Genomic DNA, 20,175 nt, shown 5'->3' on the forward strand with positions numbered 1-20,175 from the left:
CAAGAGTCTTCTCCAACACCACAGTTCAAAAGCATCAATTCTTCGGTGCTCAGCTTTCTTTATAGCCCAACTCTCACATCCATACATGACTACTGGAAAAACCATAGCCTTGACTAGACAGATGTTTGTTGGCAAAGTAATGTCTCTGCTTTTTAATATGCTGTCTAGGTTGATCATAACTTTCCTTCCAAGGAGTAAGCGTCTTTTAATTTCATGACTGCAATCACCATCTGCAGTGATTTTGGAGCCCATAAAAATAAAGGCAGTCACTGTTTCCACTGTTTCCCCATCTATTTCCCATGAAGTGATGGGACCGGATGCCATGATCTTAGTTTTTTGAATGTTGAGCTTTAAGCCAACTTTTTCACTCTCCTCTTTCACTTTCATCAAGAGGCTCTTTAGTTCTTCTTCACTTTCTGCCATGAGGGTGGTGTCATCTGCATATCTGAGGTTATCTCCTTGCTTGCTGTCCTGCAAATAAATGCTGCACTTTTCTTTACCACAACCTAGTGTCAGTAAATTGGCTTTGCTGTGTGGCAGGCCAATGAACCTACATTCAGTTCTGTAACAGCCCCTGGGGTGGATAATTTTTAATACCTCCTCCACTCTACCAAGAAATTATTTTCAGTAATAATCATGTAAGTGTCATTATTTTATTTGTTCTTTAATTTTAAATTTAATAATCAAAAATTAATAAATTTCCATTTAAAGATATTACTTAAATTCAATAAAATATTTCATGTATGAATGAAAGTTTGTACTTATCAAATAAAAATATTATGTCTTACAGTTCATACCCTGACTCACTCTTTTGAATTTTTAAACACAAAAACTCCAAAAGAACATGTAGAATGACAATAGTTTCTCCATCTTTACAATCATTGTGCTATCATTTAAATTTCTAATGTATTTAAATGCAAGACTGTATAGTCACAGAAATTGGAGACTCAAACTGTGCCTGATACAAGGCCAAATGCTTCCAAATTGTTATGAACATATTTTCAAAATGAGCACACATAGCTCAGTCTATATATGTCAGAGGTCAACAGTATACATTAGGGTTCTCCATATTAACTTTCCTTTAGACCATTGTGGCAAACAGCCCCCTATAATCCCCTCCGCTTAGGTGTAAGCAGGGCCTGGGTGGGACTTGCTTCTAACCAATAGAATATGGCAAAGGAGGTTTACGTTACATTATGTAAGACTGTCTCCATGGACTGAGAGACTGTCCATGGCTGGTTCTGAAAGAAAGAAATCGCCACATTGTGAGAGAATTGATGGAGAAGACCGCATGGTAAGGGATTATAGGTGGCCTCTGGGAGTCAAGAGCCATTCCCGCTGATAGCCAGGTAGAAAATGAAGACCGCATCCCCACAGCTTCAAATAGATGGAAACGCATCTTTTTCTCAGTGGAGTCTCTGATGAGATGGCAGCACTGTTTGACCCCTGGATTGCTGCCTGAGGAGGCCCTGGAGAGAAGGCCCAGCTAAGCCATAACTGGACTGGATCCACAGAAACCATGAGATAATAAACAAGTGTTTTCTGTTTGTTTGCTTGTTTTATTTATTTTTGGCTGCACTGGGTCTTCATTGCTGCGTGGGCTTTTCTGTAGTTGAGGTGACTGGGGGCTACGCTCTACTTGCAGGGCACAGGCTTCTCATTGCGGTGGCCTCCCTTTTTGCAGAGCATGGGCTCTAGGGCATGTGGGCTTCAGTAGTTGCAGCACATGGGCTCGGTAGTTGTGGCTCTCAGGCTCTAGCGCACACGCTCAGTAGTTGAGGTGCATGGGCTCAGCTGCTCTGCGGCACGTGGGATCTTCCCAGACCAGGAATCGAACCATGTCTCCTGCATTGGCAGGCAGATTCTTTACCACTGAGCCATCAAGTGTTGTTTTAAGCCACAGAATTTGTGGTAATTTATTCAGAGCAATAAAAAACTAATACACGTACAATATTTACTAAAGGATAAGAGTAATAAAAATATCTAATTTGAAACTTACCAATATATTATTAAAAGTCAACAGTTTTAAAAAACAAATTCAACAGTATTGCATTAAATTGTTCAGTCAGTAGACCTGCAAACAATTTTTTTCCTGGGGGTGGAATGATTCTTTTATCACTGATACTGTTTAGAATTTGTCAGTGTATGGCATAATATAAACTTGGCCAACTTTTTCTCCCCAAACTTTAAAATTTTTATTTTGTGTTGCATTATAGCTGATTAACAATGCTTGTGGTAGTTTCCGGTGAACAGCGAAGGAACTCAGCTGTACATATACATAAATCAGTTTTCCCCACAAATCCCCTCCCATCCAGGCTGGCACATAACACTGAGCAGAGTTCCATGTGCTATGGTCCTTGTTAGTTATCCATTTTAAATATAGCAGTGTGAATATGACCTTTCTGAAGTCCCTAACTATCCCTTCCCCACCCCCTAACCCACAACCATAAGTTCATTTTCTAAATCTGTGAGACTCTTTCTGTTTTATAAGTTCCTTTGTATCATTTCTTTTTAGATTTCACATATAGGGGATGTCATACGGTATTTCTCCTTCTCTGACTTGCTTCACTCAGTATGACAATCTCTGGGTCCATCCATGTTGCTACAAATGGCATTATTTCATTCTTTTTAATGGCTGAGTAATATTCCATCATAAAACATGTACCACATCTTCAACTTTTGATTAGTTTCATTATTATTTTAAAATTCTCACAGGGTTGGCTTGTGGTAAAGAGTTCACCTGCCAGTGCAGGGGACACGGGTTCAATCCCTGGTCCGGGAAGTTCTCACATGCTGTGGGACAACTAAGCCCGTGCACTGCTCCTACTGAGCCAGTGCTCTAGAGCAACAAGAGAAACCACTGCAATGAGAAGCTTGTGCACCACAACTAGAGAGTAACCCCTGCTTGCTGCAACTAGAGAAAGCCCAGCATAGCCAAAAATATATAAATAAATCTTATATAAACCGTAAAATTTTCTCTACAGACCGTGCATCCCCTTTTTTCCTGTGCCCAAGTTAGACCATTCCTGTTTCCCTCCCTTTGGTACACCACTAGCTGGGAAAAAGACAGTAAATGAGTTAATTATACACAAGGTTAAAAGGCAGTGAGCATTATGGATAAAACATACAGCCAGGTATGGGGCATGGGAATTGCAATATGAAATAGGATTGTCAGAGAGGATCACTGCACAGGCAACATTTGAGGGAGATGAAGGAGTTAGCCCTGTTGACATCATTCTAGGGAAGAGCTTTCATGATAGAAGAACAGCTAGTGCAAAGGTGCTGGGGTGGGACAGTGTTTGGCAGAGCTTTGATTGTCCCACAACAATGGGGAGCTATGGACGGTTTTGTTTGGTTGGTTTTTCAACATACCTCAGCTTTACTGAGCTACAACTCACATAGCATACAATGTACTCTCTTAAAGTGTGCAATTCAATGGGTTTTAGTATATTCATAGAGTTGTGCAACTATCATCATGTTCAATTTTAGAAAATTTCATCATCCTCAAAAGAAGCCCCTTACTCTTCAGCAGTCACTCCCCTTCCTCCAGTCCTCTCAGCCACAGGCAACCATGAATCTATTTTCTGTCTGTATGAATTTACCTATCCTGAACATTTCATGTAAATAGAATCATACTACATGTGGCCTTTTGTATCTGGTTTCTCTGCCTTGGGCTTCCCTCATATCTCAGCTGGTAAAGAATCCTCCTGCAGTGCAGGAGACAGACCTGGGTTCGATCCCTCGGTTGGGAAGAATCCCCTGGAGACGGGAAAGGCTACTCACTCCAGTATTCTGGCCTGGAGAATTCCATGGACTGTATATTCCATGGGGTCACAAAGAGTCGGACACGACTGAGTGACTTTCACTTCACTTCTCTGTCTTAGCATGTTTTCAAGGTTCATATATAAGTACTTAATTTCTTTTTATTACCAAATAAGAGTCCATCATATGGATATACCAAATTTTATGTATCCATTCATCAATTGATGGGCTGGGTTTTCCCCCACATGTTGTCTGCTATGAACATTCATGTACAAATTTTTGTGTGAACATGTGTTCTCAACTCTCTGGTATACTAAGAATGGAATTACTGGATCATATGGTAACTCTAAGTTTAACTTTTCAAGGAACTGCCAGGGGCTTCCCTGGTGGTCCAGCAGGTAAGAATCCACCGGCCAATGCAGGGGACATGGGTTTGATCCTTGGTCCGGGAAGATCTTACATGCCTCTGAGCAACTAAGCCTGCAAGCCACAACTACTGAAGCCTACACGCCTAGAGCCCCTGCTCTGCAGCAAGAATAGCCCCCAGTCACTTCAGCTAGAGAAAGCCAATATGCTGCAACGAAGACCCAGTGCAGCCATAAATAAATACATCTCTACTTTTTAAATTTTTAATAAATCTTAAAAAAAAAAGAAAAAGAAACTGCCAGACTGTTTTCCAAAGTGGCTGAACCATTTACATTCCCCCCATCAATGTATCAAGGTTCTGATTCCTCCACATTCTTGCCAGCACTTGATATTTTCCATTAAAAAAATGACAGCCATCCTACTGAGTGTGAAGTGGTATTTCATTGTTGTTTTGGTTTACATTTTCCTGATATTAATGATGTTGATCATCTTTTCAGGTATAGACACTTGTATATCTTTTTTCTAGAAATGTCTATTCATGTCCTTTGTCTACTTTTAAAATGGGTCATCTTATAATTGAGTTACATGACTTCTTTTTTTATTTTAGATACAAGTACCTTATCAAATATATAATTTGCAATTTTTTCTCTCGTTCTGTGGGTTGTCTCTTCACTTTCTTGATGTTCTTTGAAACAAGTTTTAAATTTTGATGGTGTCCAATTTATTTATTTTTTTTCTTTTGTTGCTTTGCTTTTGGTGTCATATTTAAGAAACCATTGTCTAAGAATGGATAATCTTAAGCAGGGGAAGGACATGGCCAAATGTAAGGTTTTTTAAAAATTATTTATTTATTTATGGCTGCACTGGGTCTTTGTTGCTGTTCATGGGCTTTTGTCTAGTTGCGGCAAGTATGGCATACTCTCTCGCTGCGGTGCACGGGCTTCTCATTGCAGTGGCTTCTCTTGTTTCAGGGCACAGCCTCTAAGGGCATGCGGGTTTTAGCAGTTGCAGCACACAGGCTTAGTTGCCCCGTGGCATGTGGAATCTTCCTGGACCAAGGATCAAACCCGGGTTCCTTTCATTGGCAGGCAGATTCTCAACCAATGGACCACCAGGGAAGTCCTGCCAAATTTAAGTTTTGAAGTGTATTCTTGCTGCTTTCAATTAAGGTGGGAAGACTTGTGAGGGAAGAAATTTCTCTGGTCACCCTTGTTAAACGTGCAAACTCCACCCTCCTCCATTTCTCATCTTCTGCTTCATATTTCTCCATAAACTAACCATATTCTAACAAACTGTGTAATGTACTGTACTTACGTATTATGTCACTACTTGTCTCCACCTCATGGAATGTTGACTTCATGAGGATTAGGCTTGTCTGTTTTGTTCACCGCTCTGTCCTCGGTGCCTAGCGAAGTTGAGGAGGGGGAACCTGGTGATCACCAGGGAGACAGAGAACCCCTGGATGCTATCTGGCATAAGGAGACTGATATGAGGGGAGAAAGAAACGCGCAGGGGGTGGGGGGGCGGTGGTGGCTAACAGCTCAGATGACATGATGTCAAAAGGATATTTGTTGAATAAAGTGAATACGAACAAATGGATACATGGTTGAGTGAATAAATGAAAGAGGGGTCAAAAGACCTACCGTGCGTACCATGGCTTGACCTTCCCTTGCAGAGTAGGTAGCACAGGGGCTCCCGCACTGTCCCTGGAAACCACCAGGGGGCGAAGACAGGCCGGGTCCTCGAGAGCCCATCCCGGTACCCGCCCCGCCCCGCCCGGGCGATCCAGGTCCCGGGAGGCCCAGCCACTCGACCGGGCCTGGGGCTCCTGGACCCCGCCCATACCTGAACCAGCAACAGCCGCGGGCTTCCCGAGGGCGCAGCGGCCAGTCCTCGCGCTGCAGGCGGGGAAACTGAGGCCCGGGGCGGTCGGGGCGGGGCCGGCCCCCCCTCCCGCGAGTCCAAGCCCCCGCCCCCAGCCGGCCCCGCCCCGGCCCGTAAGAGGCCCCCTGGGCGCCCGGCGAAAGCGCACAGCGCGGCGCCAGGGTCGGGGCCAGGACCACGATGGCAGCGCAGCGGCTGGGCAAGCGGGTGCTGAGCAAGCTGCAGGCTCCATCGCGGGCCCGCGGGCCGGGGGGCAGCCCCGGGGGGCTGCAGAAGCGGCACGCGCGCGTCACCGTCAAGTATGACCGGCGGGAGCTGCAGCGGCGGCTGGACGTGGAGAAGTGGATCGACGGGCGCTTGGAGGAACTGTACCGCGGCAGGGTGAGGCGGAGAGGGGTGGGGGGCACGGACGGGGAGACCCCGGGCGGGGGGAGGCTCTGATTGTTTGTTCTCCTTGATGCACCCTGGTGCAGCCTCCTTTGCATGGGAGGATGCAGCCTCCTGGGCTCCTGGACCCCGCCATCTACCTTCCATGACATTCTGCTTGTGCACACACAGACTTGGGTCCAGACTCCAGGCTTTAGCATATGGGAGCTGGAGTGACCTTATCTGGAGAAAGGGTGGGGACAAGGGGGATGTCTTAAAACCAAACACAGACATGGTGTCTGGGGGAGATACAACCACAGCATGCAGCAGAGGAAGCATTGGCGTTCACAGACAGGCTCAGGGACGCGCTGTGGCCACTCGCAGACACAGTGACAGAAGCAACAACCCCACACAGCCTCCCCGGGCCACACGAGGGGGGCACTTACAGGTCAACCTCTGCGACCGCTGCAGGCTCTCCCAGTCACCCCAACACAGGCCACGGCCATGTGCAGACACAGCACGACTAGACCCACACAGAAGGACTCTCGTCACGGCTGTTCACAGACACGGCAAAGCTGTGGCAAGTGGCAGACGGTGCAAGCTACAACAGCTACCTCTGACGCCCAGTGATTCAAGTAACGACCATCCATTATCTCCTAAAAGCAAAAAAGCGATAATCACTTTGCAAGCGCAATGATAGATGCTGCAGCCACGCACAGACATAAAATAACAGAAATTATAGCTACACCCAGACAGTAAACCGCGTAAGCCATGGGCTCCTCCGGCCACACAAAGGCAGAAACTTCATCTGCCCATGAACACACACAGCATAGGCTACAGCCTCCACTGCTATCTCGTGGGCCACAGACAGTCATGACATTTCACTGTCTAGAGTCACATTTGTACAACACACACGTGCTGCAGAACACGGTCACAGGTACACACACACACACACACACACACACACACGATGAGAGATTGTCCTCAGCACAGCTCGAAGGTGGGAGACGCCACAGTCCCTTGCAGTGACCCGAGGCCCACACACGTGCTGCAGAACACGGTCACAGGTACACACACACACACACACACACACACACACGATGAGAGATTGTCCTCAGCACAGCTCGAAGGTGGGAGACGCCACAGTCCCTTGCAGTGACCCGAGGCCCCTCTGTCCTCAGACACGTGTGGGCTCACACTGATGGGCAGTGGCTAGTAGTAGGTGGCATAGCTAGCCAGACTCTCAGGGACACAAGCTGTGGTCACTTACTGATCGATCTATGCCGCAGTGAGACAAACACTGCTAAGCCGGAGTCCCCCACCCCCCACCCTTAGGACCACGGACCCCTGTACGAGCCACAGAGAACATCACACAAACACATGACACATCTCTGCACCCTCCCGTCGGCCCTGGTCTCAAACACAGAGACTCACATAGGCGGTTTACACACTTACAGACACTCCACGCCACACACCATCCCCCGACCACCCAGGCCTGAAGCCCACAGTGGAATCAGCCGGACTTTGTTGGAGGAGGAGAGACTGTAGCCTCTGGGATCTCTTTGCTCAGACAGCTGGGATCTGTCCCCCACAGGGGTACCGAGCCAGCCTGCATTTGGCCCTTTGCCCCGAGAGGCCACCCAAGGGTGCCCCCTTGGCTGCTCAAAATTGGGCTCGTGACTTATCCCACCCACACACCTTGGGGACTTGAGGGTTGCGCTAGGGCCCCAGGGGGTGACCCCAACCCCCACCCCCATCCCCTGGGGCTAGGGGCCATCCCCAGCAGGCTCTAGCCTGCCAGCTTCCCTTCCCTCCACCTAGTGCTTAAACTTTTCCTTGAAAGGACAGAGCCAGCCCCTCTCCAGAATCCCAGAATCTGACATTCCAAGACTCAACCAGGCCTGCTTCCCACTGTGGGAACTGGGGCCAAGGCAGGAGCGCAGTGCCAGGCCTGAAACTCCCGGGACCCAGGGGCCAGGATCCGAGCTGGTACAGGCTCTGGGGCCTCTGTCAACCCATCTGTCATCCCCCCCTGCCCTGCCCCCGCCACCACACCCAGATGTCCCGCCTTGGCGGTGCTGTCCCTGACTACCACATTATTGCTCCAGAACCCGCCAGCTGGGCCCTGGGGCGGCTGGGGCTCCTCTGGAGCCTGGGACAAAGACAGGGGAGGGAGGCGAAGGGACCCTGACTGCCCCTCCTTCTCCGCTCAGGAGGCAGACATGCCCGATGAGGTCAACATCGATGAATTGTTGGAATTAGAGAGTGAAGAAGAGAGAAGCCGGAAAATTCAGGTAGGTGGAAGGGAAAGCCCTGCACATAGCCCCCTCCCCTGCATCTCCCTAAAAATCGTATCAATAATTAACGGGTTTATTGAGCACTCCCTCAGTGCCAGGCACTGTTTCAATGGCTTCAAGCTTAGTAACTTATTTAATCTTCACAGAACCCTCCAAAGGGACTGTTATCTCCATTGCACTACTATCGCTACTATTATCTCCATTTTCAAGGAAAATGACCCTGGAGACATCTAATCACTTGCCCAGGGTCACACAGCTCAGCAGGAGCAGGGCTGTGAGTCCGCACACAGTGTCCCTGCTCTTCTGGCCTCTATGCTCCTGGAGGGAGGAAATGCTTTGTGACCTTCTGGCCCTCGCTGGATCCAGCGCTGGTTGTGGGGCTGAGTGTCTGGACTCATCCCTAGCCCCCAATAGCTCTCTTAAGACGCTCAGATCTATTTCTTCCCTGGAAGCCGCGTGGGAAGTCCACCCGGATGTCCATTTGTCTTGCTTCGTTGGGGCTTTGTTGGGCTGGAGGGGTGTAGGTGTTGGTCATTTACTATTTTTTTTTCTGTTGGGGGGGGTGTTTAGGGGCTCCTAAAGTCGTGCACGAACCCCACAGAGGTGAGTTTTCTGTCCCCCACTCTAGGCCCTGTTCTGTCCCCTGCACCCGTGGGGGTGGGGGTGGGGGGTGGTCTCCAGGGAGGAGGGTGGAAGCTGGTGGGGCCCGCAGAGGGAACCCTGGGGGCCCTGCCTGTCCCAGGGCCCTTTTCTCATCTCAGTGGTGTCTTTTGTCTTCCTCACTCCTGTCCCCTCAACCCCCATCTGCCGCCCCGGGGGCTCCATTATCTCCCCCTGCTGAGACGCTCCCCCATCTGTCTCCTCTCTCTGCCTCTGTCCCCCGTCCCTGCCTGCAGCACCCTGGGGCTCCCTTCCCCACCTCTCAGGGGCCCCCCAGACCTTCCAGGCCCTGAGCGGCCCAGCCCCTCCCACTTCCTTCCCGGCTTTAAAAGGGAAAACTATTCGTGTTTCTCTGACCGGCTCTGGGCTGCCCGAGGGACAAACGTCACTGTGTATCTGTCTGCCCTGGAGCTGGCTGAGGCCGCTGGCCCCTGGGGACCCTCCTCCTGGTTATCTCTTGGCCTGAGAAAGAGCCCCATGTCGCCCTGTGGCTCCGTTTCTTTCTCGGTCCCCTCGTTTCTCTCCCCACCTCTTCTCTGCATCTCTCTCCATTTCTCTCTCGCCCTGTCTCCGGTCTCTTCCTCTCCGTCCGGCATGTTCGCCTCTATCTGGAGCCTCTGCCCCTCCTGACCTCCACCTCCATGCGCTCTCACTGAGCAGAGGGCAGGAAGAAGAGGGGTCCCGGGTCAGAAGGGCGGGGCTGGCCAGGGGGCGCCCCCACCCCCGCTGTGTTCTCAGCACCCTCGCCCTGTCCTCAGGACTTCGTCCAGGAGCTGCTGGCGAAGCTGCGAGGCCTCCACAAGCAGCCAGGCCTCCGTCAGCCCAGCCCCTCCGGCGATGGCAGCCTGAGCCCCCGCCAGGACCGAGCCCGGACCGCGCCGCCCTGACCCTCTCTGGCCTCCGTGATCTGCTCCGTCTCCCCACCACCCAACGCCGTCCTGGCTTGTTTATAAGTTGTATTTAATGGTTCCGTAACAATAACACCGCGTGCCTGTTTTTCCTCTCCCTGGTTACTGTGGGCTTCCCCAAGCGCCTCCCCCCACCGCCCTCTCCCCCGCTGTGTCTCCTTGGGGCCCCCAGCCCCCGCAGCTGGCCCGGACAGATGGAGAACAGCTCCTCAGCCAGAGAGCATGAGAACAGGCCCTGCTGACCTTCCACCCCTGGGGCTCACATCCTGTCCTCGCCTCCCCCAGCCTTGGCCTAGCCCCAGCCAGCAGGGCCTCCGTATGTGGGCAGTGGTGGGAGGGGGGTCCTGTGGGGAGGACCACCTGTGGACCACCACAGCAGAGGCCCAGGACCGAATGTGCCTGCTGTGACCGCAGCGTACCCGGAACAAACCATTCATCCTCTCAATAGATTTTATTGCACATTCATTGGATGCTTTTATCCCTGGGTCCGGAAGATCCCCTGGAGGAGGAAATGGCAACCCACTCCAGTATTCTTGCCTGGGAAATTCCATGGACAGAGGAGCCTGGCGGGCTACAGTCCATGGGGTGGCAAGAGTCAGACACGACTTGGTGACTAAACCACTACCACTGGATGCTTAGCACTGCTATTGGTATTGAGGTCACAGAGATGAGCAGAAAATGGCCCCTGGCGTCAAGGTGGTGGGGAAGGAGAGCTTGCGGGCAGAAGATTAGAGCAGTGTGCTGAACGGTTCAAGGTACTTGGGAGCCTAGGGAGTGGGAGGAGCGATTTGCTCTTGGGGTGGTGAAGAAATCTAGGAGTGCTTCCCGAAGAAAGTGACACTTAGGGCTTTGAAGGATGTGTAGGAGTTTGCGTGAAATGGGTACCCATATTTGAGGACTCTGAACTGGTGGGTGATGGGATTAACATTGGGGCTGAGGAGGCTTCCCTGGTGGCTCAGATGGTAAAGAATCTGCCTGCAGTATGGGATACCCAGGTTCGATCCCTGGGTCAGGAAGATCCCCTGGAGAAGGAAAGGGCAACCCACTCCAGTACTCTTGCCTGGAAAATTCCATGGATGGAGGAGCCTGGTGAGCTACAGTCCATGGGGGTCGAAAAGAGTTGGACACAACTGAGCGACTTCACTTTCTTTCTGAGACAGGGAAGATAACAAATAATTGGCAGGCCCATCTATCAGTCAGAACGGATAAGTCCTTCAGAACTGAGACAGGGAAGCCAATTGGGCTGGGGCATGCTCATGCTGGGGAAAGGAGGCCCTGAAGAGTCTTAGGGGAAGGGCCAGGGTATCAAGTGAATAGCGGCTATTTACCAAAGACTCTGGAAATATTTCATTATTTTAACAATAGTTCTGTTTGTACCATCAGTCCCAGCCATGTACAGTCAGGAGATGGGGGTGTGGCTGTGGCTGTGTTTAGCAGTGCGGTCGGGCCAGAGCTGCTTTGTGACCTTCTGGCCCTCTCTGGATCCAGCGCTGGTCGTGGGGCTGAGTGTCTGGACTCATCCCCAACCTGGAGGGGCAAAGCACCTCTCCCATCTCACCCCTACTAACCAAAATTGAGCCTCAACCCCCATGCCCATTCAGTGCCACCCAGCAGCCTTGCCAAGATTAGGCACCCATCCCAGGGGTCCAAGTTCCAGTCTGGCAGGAAGAGAAGCTGACACTGGAGAAGAATATCCAGGAGCACCTGGTCTGTCCAGCCGTTCAGGTGACCTTGCTGTCCCTATGCAGACAGACCTCAGGCTTCCAGTGCCCCCTCCCCTCCACACAACTGGATACAGAGTGTGAGGGAGGAATCCCTCCTCCTGGCATCCAAGCGAAGTCTTGGGTATGCCATGTGTTGGGCCTCTGTAAAGTGGGGACTTCACCCGTGAGGAAACTGAGGCCCAGATAGTGATGTCAGTTGCCCCCAGTCACTCAGCTGGAAAGTGGCACTTGGTTTCAATTCTAGGCATTATGACTCCAGAACCCAACTACTTCTTCACTACAGTGCCCTTATAAGCCATAGCTTTAGCATAAACTGCAGTTCTTCAGGGGCAAGAAGAAGTGTGCTAATTCATACTAAGGTGTTAGTGACTGCTAACAGCTCTCTGAGATAGCCTATTGACAAGGCAATGCAGGGAGTTCCTTGGCGTTCCAGTGGTTAAGACTGCGCTTCTAATGCAGGGGCCATGGGTTTGACTGGGGAACTAGGTCCCACATGCTGTGTGGTGCAACCAAAAAATTTTTAAAAATTAAGGGCAGTACAATTTGACTGAGAACATGGCTAGAACAAAAGGATCGAGAAGCAGCAAACCATAGTGGGTAAGAGCATGAGCTCTGGGGTTAATGCCTGGATTCAAAGGCCATCTGTTCTACTTTGCAGCTGTGTGGTCTAGTGCAAATCACTTAACCCCTCTGTGTCCACATGCTTCAAGTGTCCACATCTGTAAGATGAAGATGATAATAGTACCTGCCTCCCAGGGTGGTTGTGAAGTTTAAATGGATCAATCATAGACTAGCGCCAAGGCATTATTATCATAATGCTTATTAGCATTATGATCAACCTTATCACTGTCGGGGGGGGGTGGGGGGGAAACTGAACCATTAACTCTTTACAGCCACCATCCCTGGCCAACAAAATGTCCCCGGGGACACTGAATCACAGCCCCTCTGTTAAGGAAAAGTCACAAAGGACACAGTGTACCTGACCTACCAGGTTTGCATTATTGCCACACTCACCTCACCCTGCTTCCCAGGGATCTGTGATCTTGTTTTCCACTTATCAGCCAAATAATGCTTTTGCTCACTTTTTTTTTCTTTGTTTGTAAATTTTGGCTTCACCTCTCAGTTTGTGGTATCTTAGATTGAACCCGGGTCGGAGGTTCAAACAGAGTTCAAACCACTGGACCTTCAGGGAAGTCCCTCTTACTTTTTTAATCTTCTTCCACCTTGCTCCCTCCATGGGCTTCTTTCAGCTTCAGAAGAGAAACCAAAGTCTCTCCCTCCACTCTCCACCCCCTTCACCTGTCATCATTCTGCCTTCATCCCTCCTCTTTCCCTCCCCCACCTTCACTTCCAGGAGGCTCTTCCCCTTCTGGACTCTCTGCCCGAGCACTCTATTCAGAATCCCTCATCATTTAGATGTAATTTCAGACAGGTGTCCTTGAGCCCCTTATCTAAGAAGCCACACTGTCGCTATCCTGTCACAATAAATTTTCTCCACAGGATTTATCACACCCTGAAGTTTTAGTTTATTTTCTGTCTACCCTCCCTGGTCACTTGCTCAGTCGCTTTTGTCGTGTCTGGCTCTTTGCAACCCTATGGGCTGTACCCTGCCAGGCTCCTGCGTCCATGGAATTCTCCAGGTAAGGATACTGGAGTGGGTTGCCATGCCCTCCTCCAGGAGATCTTCCCAACCCAGGGATCAAACCTGTGCCTTTTGCGTCTCCAGCTTTGCAGGCGGGTTCTTTACCACTGAGCCACTGAACCACCAGGGAAGCCCCCTACCTTCCCCCTCTTTAAGAATATTAGTTCCTTAGGCCCAGCGGTATTCCTAACGTCAGGAGCAGCGCCTGGCACCCGGTAGGTGCTGGACCAATAACAGCGCCTCCTGGTGGCCACATTCTCCGCTTATAGTAACCCTCCTCGACTGGACTTGAAGCCTTAGCGCCCCCTCGTGGCTACGCGACTTGTTTTAAACTACACCCCAAAGGTCAGTTACTTACTCCAGGGGGGGGCTCAACCAGCATTTAATTAAGAGCGGGCTGCAGAGGTTGCTACTGCAAAGCACTCGCCCATCTTTGATCACCACCAGAAGCTTTGCAAATAGAATGATAAATACTAGAAATGGGGTCACACTAATGATATGATTGATAATCACAATTGGCTTAAATGTTTTAGAAATACTATTCGCCTTTATAATAAAGAGGGCAGTAAGGCTATTCATAAAAGGTGTACCATGGTTGATACAAGATAAGCCTACAAGAATCAGTGTCATTTCACTAATACTGCCATAACCAATAAAACTATTTAAAAAATGTGTTCCGGAGATCCGGCACCAAAAAGCAAAACAAACTTGTTCGGCTCTCAGTAGCTACAAAAACTATAGTCTATTTAACACCTTAAAGATACATAAATCCTTGATGGAAAAAGCATCAATATGCCAATAAAGGATATAGAAGATAATGTGGGAAAAAATGAGACTATCCATGCCTTTGCATAAGACATCTTAGTATTATCCACATGTCAGTTCTCTCCAAATTAGTCAATAATTCAAAGCAGCTTCAATCAGAATTCTGGATGGATTTTTTGAGGTACTTGATAAAACCTATTCTAAAATTTGTATGGAGGAATGCATGCATGCGTGCTGAGTCACTTCAGTTGTATCCAACTCTTCGACGCTAGCTTGCCAGGCTCCTTTGTCCATGGAATTTCTCAGGCAAGAATACTGGAGTTGGTTGCCATACCCTCCTCCAGAGGATCCTCCTGACCCAGGGATCGAATCATGTATCTTAGGTCTCCTTTATTGGCAGGCAGGTTCTTTACAGGGCACTAGCACCACCTGGGAAGCTGTATGGAAGAATAACTAAGTCAATTAGAGAGGAAAGAGAAGAGGGCTTGCTCTACCAAATATTAGCCATATTGCAAAACCATAGTAATGAAAACTCTGGGGATTTCTCTGGTGGTCCAGTGGTTGGGACTCCATGCTTCCAGTGCAGGGGACTTGGGTTTGATCCCTGGTCAGGTAAATAGGATCCCACATGTCAACAGGTGCGGCCAAAAATAAATAAAACCATGGCATTGATGCAGCAACAGATGAATACAGCAAAGAAAGAGAAGAGACTCACAGACAGGACCACCAGGCTCCTCTGTCCATGGGACTTCCCAGGCAAGACCACTGGAGGGGGTTGCCATTTTCTACTCCGGTATTTGTTTTTGTGATTTTGCTTGCCTCAGGCAGTAAAACACATCTAGTCCTTGTTATTTCATCTTGGTCAGAGGCAGAAGTCTCCATGAAACTTTAAAACATACATTTTTTGTCTCTCTCCTCTTGTAAGCAGTGGAGAAAAAGAACGAGGCATGGCTTTCCTGACACAAAAGAAGCCATTTAAAAACAAATTCATTCATTTATTTAGTTATTTTTGACTGTGCTGGGTCTTCGTTGCTGCGTGGGCTCTTTTACAGTTGCGGCAAGCAAGGGCTACTTTCTAGTTGCGGTGCTCAGGCTTCTCATTTCAGTGACTTCTCTTGTGGAGCAGGGGCTCTTGGGTGTGTGGGCTCAGGAGTTGCAGCTCCCAGGCTCCAGAGCATAAGCTCAATAGTGTGGAGCACACACAGGCTTAGTTGCTCCTCAGCATGTGCGATCTTCCCGGACCACGGATTGAACCCTTGTCTTCTGCATTGGCAGGTAGATTCTTCACCACTGAGCCACCATGGAAACCTGAGAATCCATTTTAGACCTGAGAAGTCATTTTGTGATCTGAGCCCAGCCACAAGGCTTGCCCTTGAATAGTTCTCAGTAATCAGTGAACTAAAGGGAATAAAAGAATGCAGAAACAAAAGAGGGTTAGCATGCAAGACAAGTAACAATAGCAAAGATAATATATCAGTGGTAAAGACTCTCAGTTCTATTTCAATGGTAAAGATTAGCCTGAAGTGCTCAACCATCAGATCAGAACCTCAGGGATGAGGACGTTGACCTTTTCTGACCCTTGTAACTTTAATCAACTAAAGCTTGGACTCTGTAGGCCACCCAAACCCCTTCATGAGTATGCATGTACCCTTAGCTTAAAACTTTTCCCAGTTTTACTGTCTGAGGAGACACTGTTTTGGGAGAGATCCCTGGTGTTCTCCTTACTTACTGCTGTTCAGTTCAGTTCAGTCGCTCAGTCGTGTCCGACTCTTTGTGACCCCATGGACGCCAGGCCTCCCTGTCCATCACCAACACTGAAGAGTTTACTCAAACTCATGACCATTGAGTTGGTGATGCCATCCAACCATCTCATCATCTGTCGTCCCCTTCTTCTTCCACCTTCAATCATTCCCAGCATCAAGGTCTTTTCAGATGAGTCAGCTCTTTGAATCAGGTGGTCAAAGTATTGGAGTTTCAGCTTCAACATCAGTCCTTCCAATGAACACCCAGGACTGATTTCCTTTAGGGTTGACTGGCTGGATCTCCTTGCAGTCCAAGGGACTCTCAAGAGTCTTCTCCAACACCATAGTTCAAAAGCATAAATTATTCGGTGCTCAGCTTTCCTTATAGTCCAACTCTCACATCCATACATGACTACTGGAAAAACCATAGCCTTGACTAGACGGATGTTTGTTGGCAAAGTAACATCTCTGCTTTTTTTTTTTTTTTTAATATGGAACGCTTCACGAATTTGCATATCATCCTTGTGCAGGGGCCATGCTAATCTTCTCTGTATCGTTCCAATGTTAGTATATGTGCTGCCGAAGTGAGCACACATCTCTGCTTTTTAATATGCTGTCTAGTCTAGGTTGGTTATAACTTTTCTCCCAAAGAGTAAGCATCTTTTAATTTCATGGCTGCAGTCACCATCTCCAGTGATTTTGGAGCCCAGAAAAATAAAGTCTGCCACTGTTTCCACTGTTTCCCCATCTATTTGCCATGAAGTGATGGGACCAGATGCCATGATCTTAGTTTTCTGAATGTTGAGCTTTAAGCCAACTTTTTCATTCTCCTCTTTCACTTTCATCAAGAGGCTCTTTAGTTGTTTGCTTTCTGCCATAAGGGTGGTGTCATCTGCATATCTGAGGTTATTGATATTTCTCCTGGTGATCTTGATTCCAGTTTGTGCTTCATCCAGCCCAGCATTTCTCATGATGTACTTTGCATGTAACTTAAATAAGCAGGGTGACAATACACAGCCTTGACATACTCCTTTTCCTATTTGGAACCAGTCTGTTGTTCAATGTCCAGTTCTAACTGTTGCTTCCTGACCTGCGTACAGGTTTCTCAAGAGGCAGGTCAGGTGGTCTGGTATTCCCATCTCTTTAGGAATTTTCCAGAGTTTGTTGTGGTAAACACAGTCAAAGGTTTTGGCATAGTCAATAAGGCAGAAATAGATGTTTTCCTGGAACTCTCTTGCTTTTTCTATGATCCAGCAGATGTTGGCAACTTGATCTCTGGCTCCTTTGCCTTTTCTAAATCCAGCTTGAACATCGGGAAGTTCACGGTTCATGTACTATTGAGGCCTGGCTTGGAGAATTTTGAGCATGTGAGATGAGTGCAATTGTGCCGTAGTTTGAGCATTCTTTGGCATTGCCTTTCTTTGGGATTGGAAGGAAAGTGATAATAAATCCTTCCTTTTCCCTTGCTCTGGTTTAGTCCTGTCTTTAGGCTCAACACCCACCAAGAGGTGAACTCATTCAGGTAACATCTGTCAACCACAGACTGCCAGCGACCGAGCAGCAACAGCAAGGGCATCTGCCATCTCCCTGAGCTACTGCGGCTACTGACCTTGGCCACCCCCTGGACGGAGTTCAGGGTGGAGAGTGGGACACTCTGTGCTCCAGGGAAACTGGTGGAACAGGTCTTTAGATAGATATTCTCAGGAGCTGATTTCATGATCCTAATCCTTGTTGTTGTTTACTCACTCATTCCTGTCCCACTCTTTGGGACCCCTCGGTCCGTAGCCCGCCAGGCTCCTCTGTCCATAGGATTCCCCAGGCGTGGGTTGCCACATCTTTCTCCAGGGGATATTCCCAACTCAGGGATCAAACCTGTGTCTCCTGCATTGGCAGGCAGATTCTCTACCACTGAGCCACCAGGGAAACCCTTATATCTAGAAAAGCTCTAAATCCCTTCATGGTGACTCCTCATGACCAGAAGAGACCCTTTTGTAAAGTAAGCGCTTGATTTCGTTGAACTCCCCCTTCACCAGAATCTTATATACTGACCTCCCCCCACTCCCTCTTTGGAGCAGTCTCTCAGAGCTGTCTGAGGTGCTGTCTCCTGGGTCGCAGTCCTCATTTTGCCCCAAATAAAACTTAAATTGCAACTCTCATGTGCATCTTTTTAGTCGACAATTCCCTCTCATATATCAGCTCCAGGAGAGCAGGGATTGTTGTCTGCTTGCTTTCTTTCTTTCTTTTCCTGCAGGGTTCTTCATTCTTAAAACAGCATCTGACACAGGATAGGTACTTGTTAAACTTTTTTTTTTTTTGCACGGTATTTGTTAATCATTTATTTATCTAGAGAAACTATTCCTTAGCCCAGATATTCATAGTTCAGGAACACAGGCAAGTGGCAAACTTCCATGGAACACAACCCAAAGAAATTCTTTCTATTCTAAAATCACATTGCACTCTGAAAGATACCAGTCTTCCTGATCTCAAAAGCTTTCATGGAGTCATAATTTTTGCAGAAATCTACATATACCTTCTTTCCTTATTCAACCACAGCAAGCTTATAGAAAGTTGCAACTCCCAAGGAGACAGTGAATAATCCAAGGATATGAAATCACAGATATTGGCCAGAAGTCCACACATCTGAGGTTTTGTCAAAGAACTGGAAGCCATGGTAGTTTTTCTCCTTGACAACTCAACAACAACATCCTTCCAGACAGATGGAGAAATGGACCTTGGTAAATATTTATAGAAGAGATGATTAAATGGATGAAATGGGTCTTATTATGATTCCATTTTACAGATGAGGAAGTTGGGGCACAGTGAGGGCCAGTCATTTGTAAAGAGAGTCAAACTCAGGCAATCTGACTCCCGAGCCCGAACTCTTAACCACAAGACAGCTGCCACTCTACTAAACATGGACTGGGCTGTCTCTCTGACTTTTTCTAAGACCCACTTCCTCACTGTAGCAAGGAATGCAGTCTCCCATGACTGAGCATTCTCATACTCTCAACATGAGGGTGGTGATTCACTCACTGATGTAGCTCTGGGGCCCAACATGGACACATGGTGAAAGTGAAAATGTTAGTTGCTCAGTTGTCTGATTCTTTGCAACTCCATGGACAGTAGCCCCCCAGACTCCTCTGTTCATGGAGTTCTCCAGGTAAGAATACTGGAGTGAGTGCCATTCCCTTCTCCAGGGGATCTTCTCAACCTAAGGATCAAGCCTGCGTCTCCTAAATCTTCTCCACTGCAGGTGCATTCTTTATCATCTGAGCCACCAGGGAAGCCGAACATGGGCACATAGTTGGCACTCATTTGCTGAATCAATGAATGAATGGATAAATAAGAGACTTGAAGAGACTTAGACTGTGTCCATCAGGATTTTTTGGCTGCAAGCCACAGACCTTATGGTGGACCTGAATTAAAGACCTCTCTACTTAGGTCCACTGTGAAAAATCCCAGGGAACAGCCCTGATTCGTGAAGCAGGGTCCTGTCTTGCCTTTGAACCAATCTCTGTGACCAGGGGGCATTTCTTTTGCTTTTTTTTTAAGTTGAAGTATAGTTGATTTACAATGTTGTGTTAATTTCTGTTGTATAACAAAGTGATTTATATATATATATATATATATATATATATATATAAAAAACTTTAAAATTTGTTTTCATTATGGTTTACCACAGGATATTGAATATAATTCCCTGTGCTATACAGTAGGACTTTATTTTTTATTGTTTATCCACTCTATATATAAGAGTTTGCATCTGCTAATCCCAAACTCCCAATCCACCCATCCCTCCCGTCCCCGTTGGCAACCACAAGTCTATTCTCCATGTCTGAGAGTCTAAAAAAACAGGATCTTTCTTAAGGATAAGCTATCTGGTCAGGTCAGAGACCCCCAAGGGCTGAATGCTAAGCATACACCCTCATAGGGTACTTTCCCATGGGAATACATATAGCAATTGGCTGTAAGTTCAGTTTACATGCTGAATGTGTAAGTGCCCAAGCACGGGCCACCGTTTAAGAAAGCAGCTGGAATAAGAAACAGATTGACTTGGGT

The 20,175-nt window shown here is 48.1% G+C and overlaps 1 protein-coding gene, 1 long non-coding RNA gene and 1 other non-coding gene across 4 annotated transcripts; 1 reads left to right on the forward strand and 2 right to left on the reverse strand.

The window, feature by feature from the left end:
• Window positions 1-4,966: 4,966 nt before the first annotated feature.
• Window positions 4,967-5,898, reverse strand: LOC122421500. Its single transcript, XR_006263507.1, has 3 exons — window positions 5,772-5,898; window positions 5,443-5,533; window positions 4,967-5,250 (listed from the first exon to the last, which is right to left on the reverse strand). It is a non-coding gene; the product is annotated as an uncharacterized LOC122421500 (long non-coding RNA).
• A 21-nt stretch (window positions 5,899-5,919) lies between these two features.
• Window positions 5,920-10,331, forward strand: PPP1R14A (protein phosphatase 1 regulatory inhibitor subunit 14A). 2 transcript variants are annotated; one of them, XM_043437555.1, is made up of 4 exons: window positions 5,951-6,393; window positions 8,592-8,672; window positions 9,246-9,278; window positions 10,094-10,331. In XM_043437555.1, the coding sequence occupies exons 1-4, from the start codon at window positions 6,193-6,195 to the stop codon at window positions 10,220-10,222; spliced, it is 444 nt and encodes a 147-aa protein (XP_043293490.1). In that variant the 5' UTR covers window positions 5,951-6,192; the 3' UTR covers window positions 10,223-10,331. The 2 variants fall into 2 exon arrangements, with proteins under 2 accessions (XP_043293489.1, XP_043293490.1); XM_043437554.1 differs by lacking the exon at window positions 10,094-10,331 and having other exon boundaries at window positions 5,920-6,393; window positions 9,246-10,065.
• Window positions 10,332-16,601: 6,270 nt separating this feature from the next.
• LOC122421779 lies at window positions 16,602-16,708 on the reverse strand. Its single transcript, XR_006263596.1, has one exon. It is a non-coding gene; the product is annotated as a U6 spliceosomal RNA (small nuclear RNA).
• Between the last annotated feature and the right edge of the window lie 3,467 nt (window positions 16,709-20,175).

Source organism: Cervus canadensis, chromosome 18, assembly GCF_019320065.1.
Source record: "Cervus canadensis isolate Bull #8, Minnesota chromosome 18, ASM1932006v1, whole genome shotgun sequence".
NCBI lineage: Eukaryota > Metazoa > Chordata > Mammalia > Artiodactyla > Cervidae > Cervus > Cervus canadensis.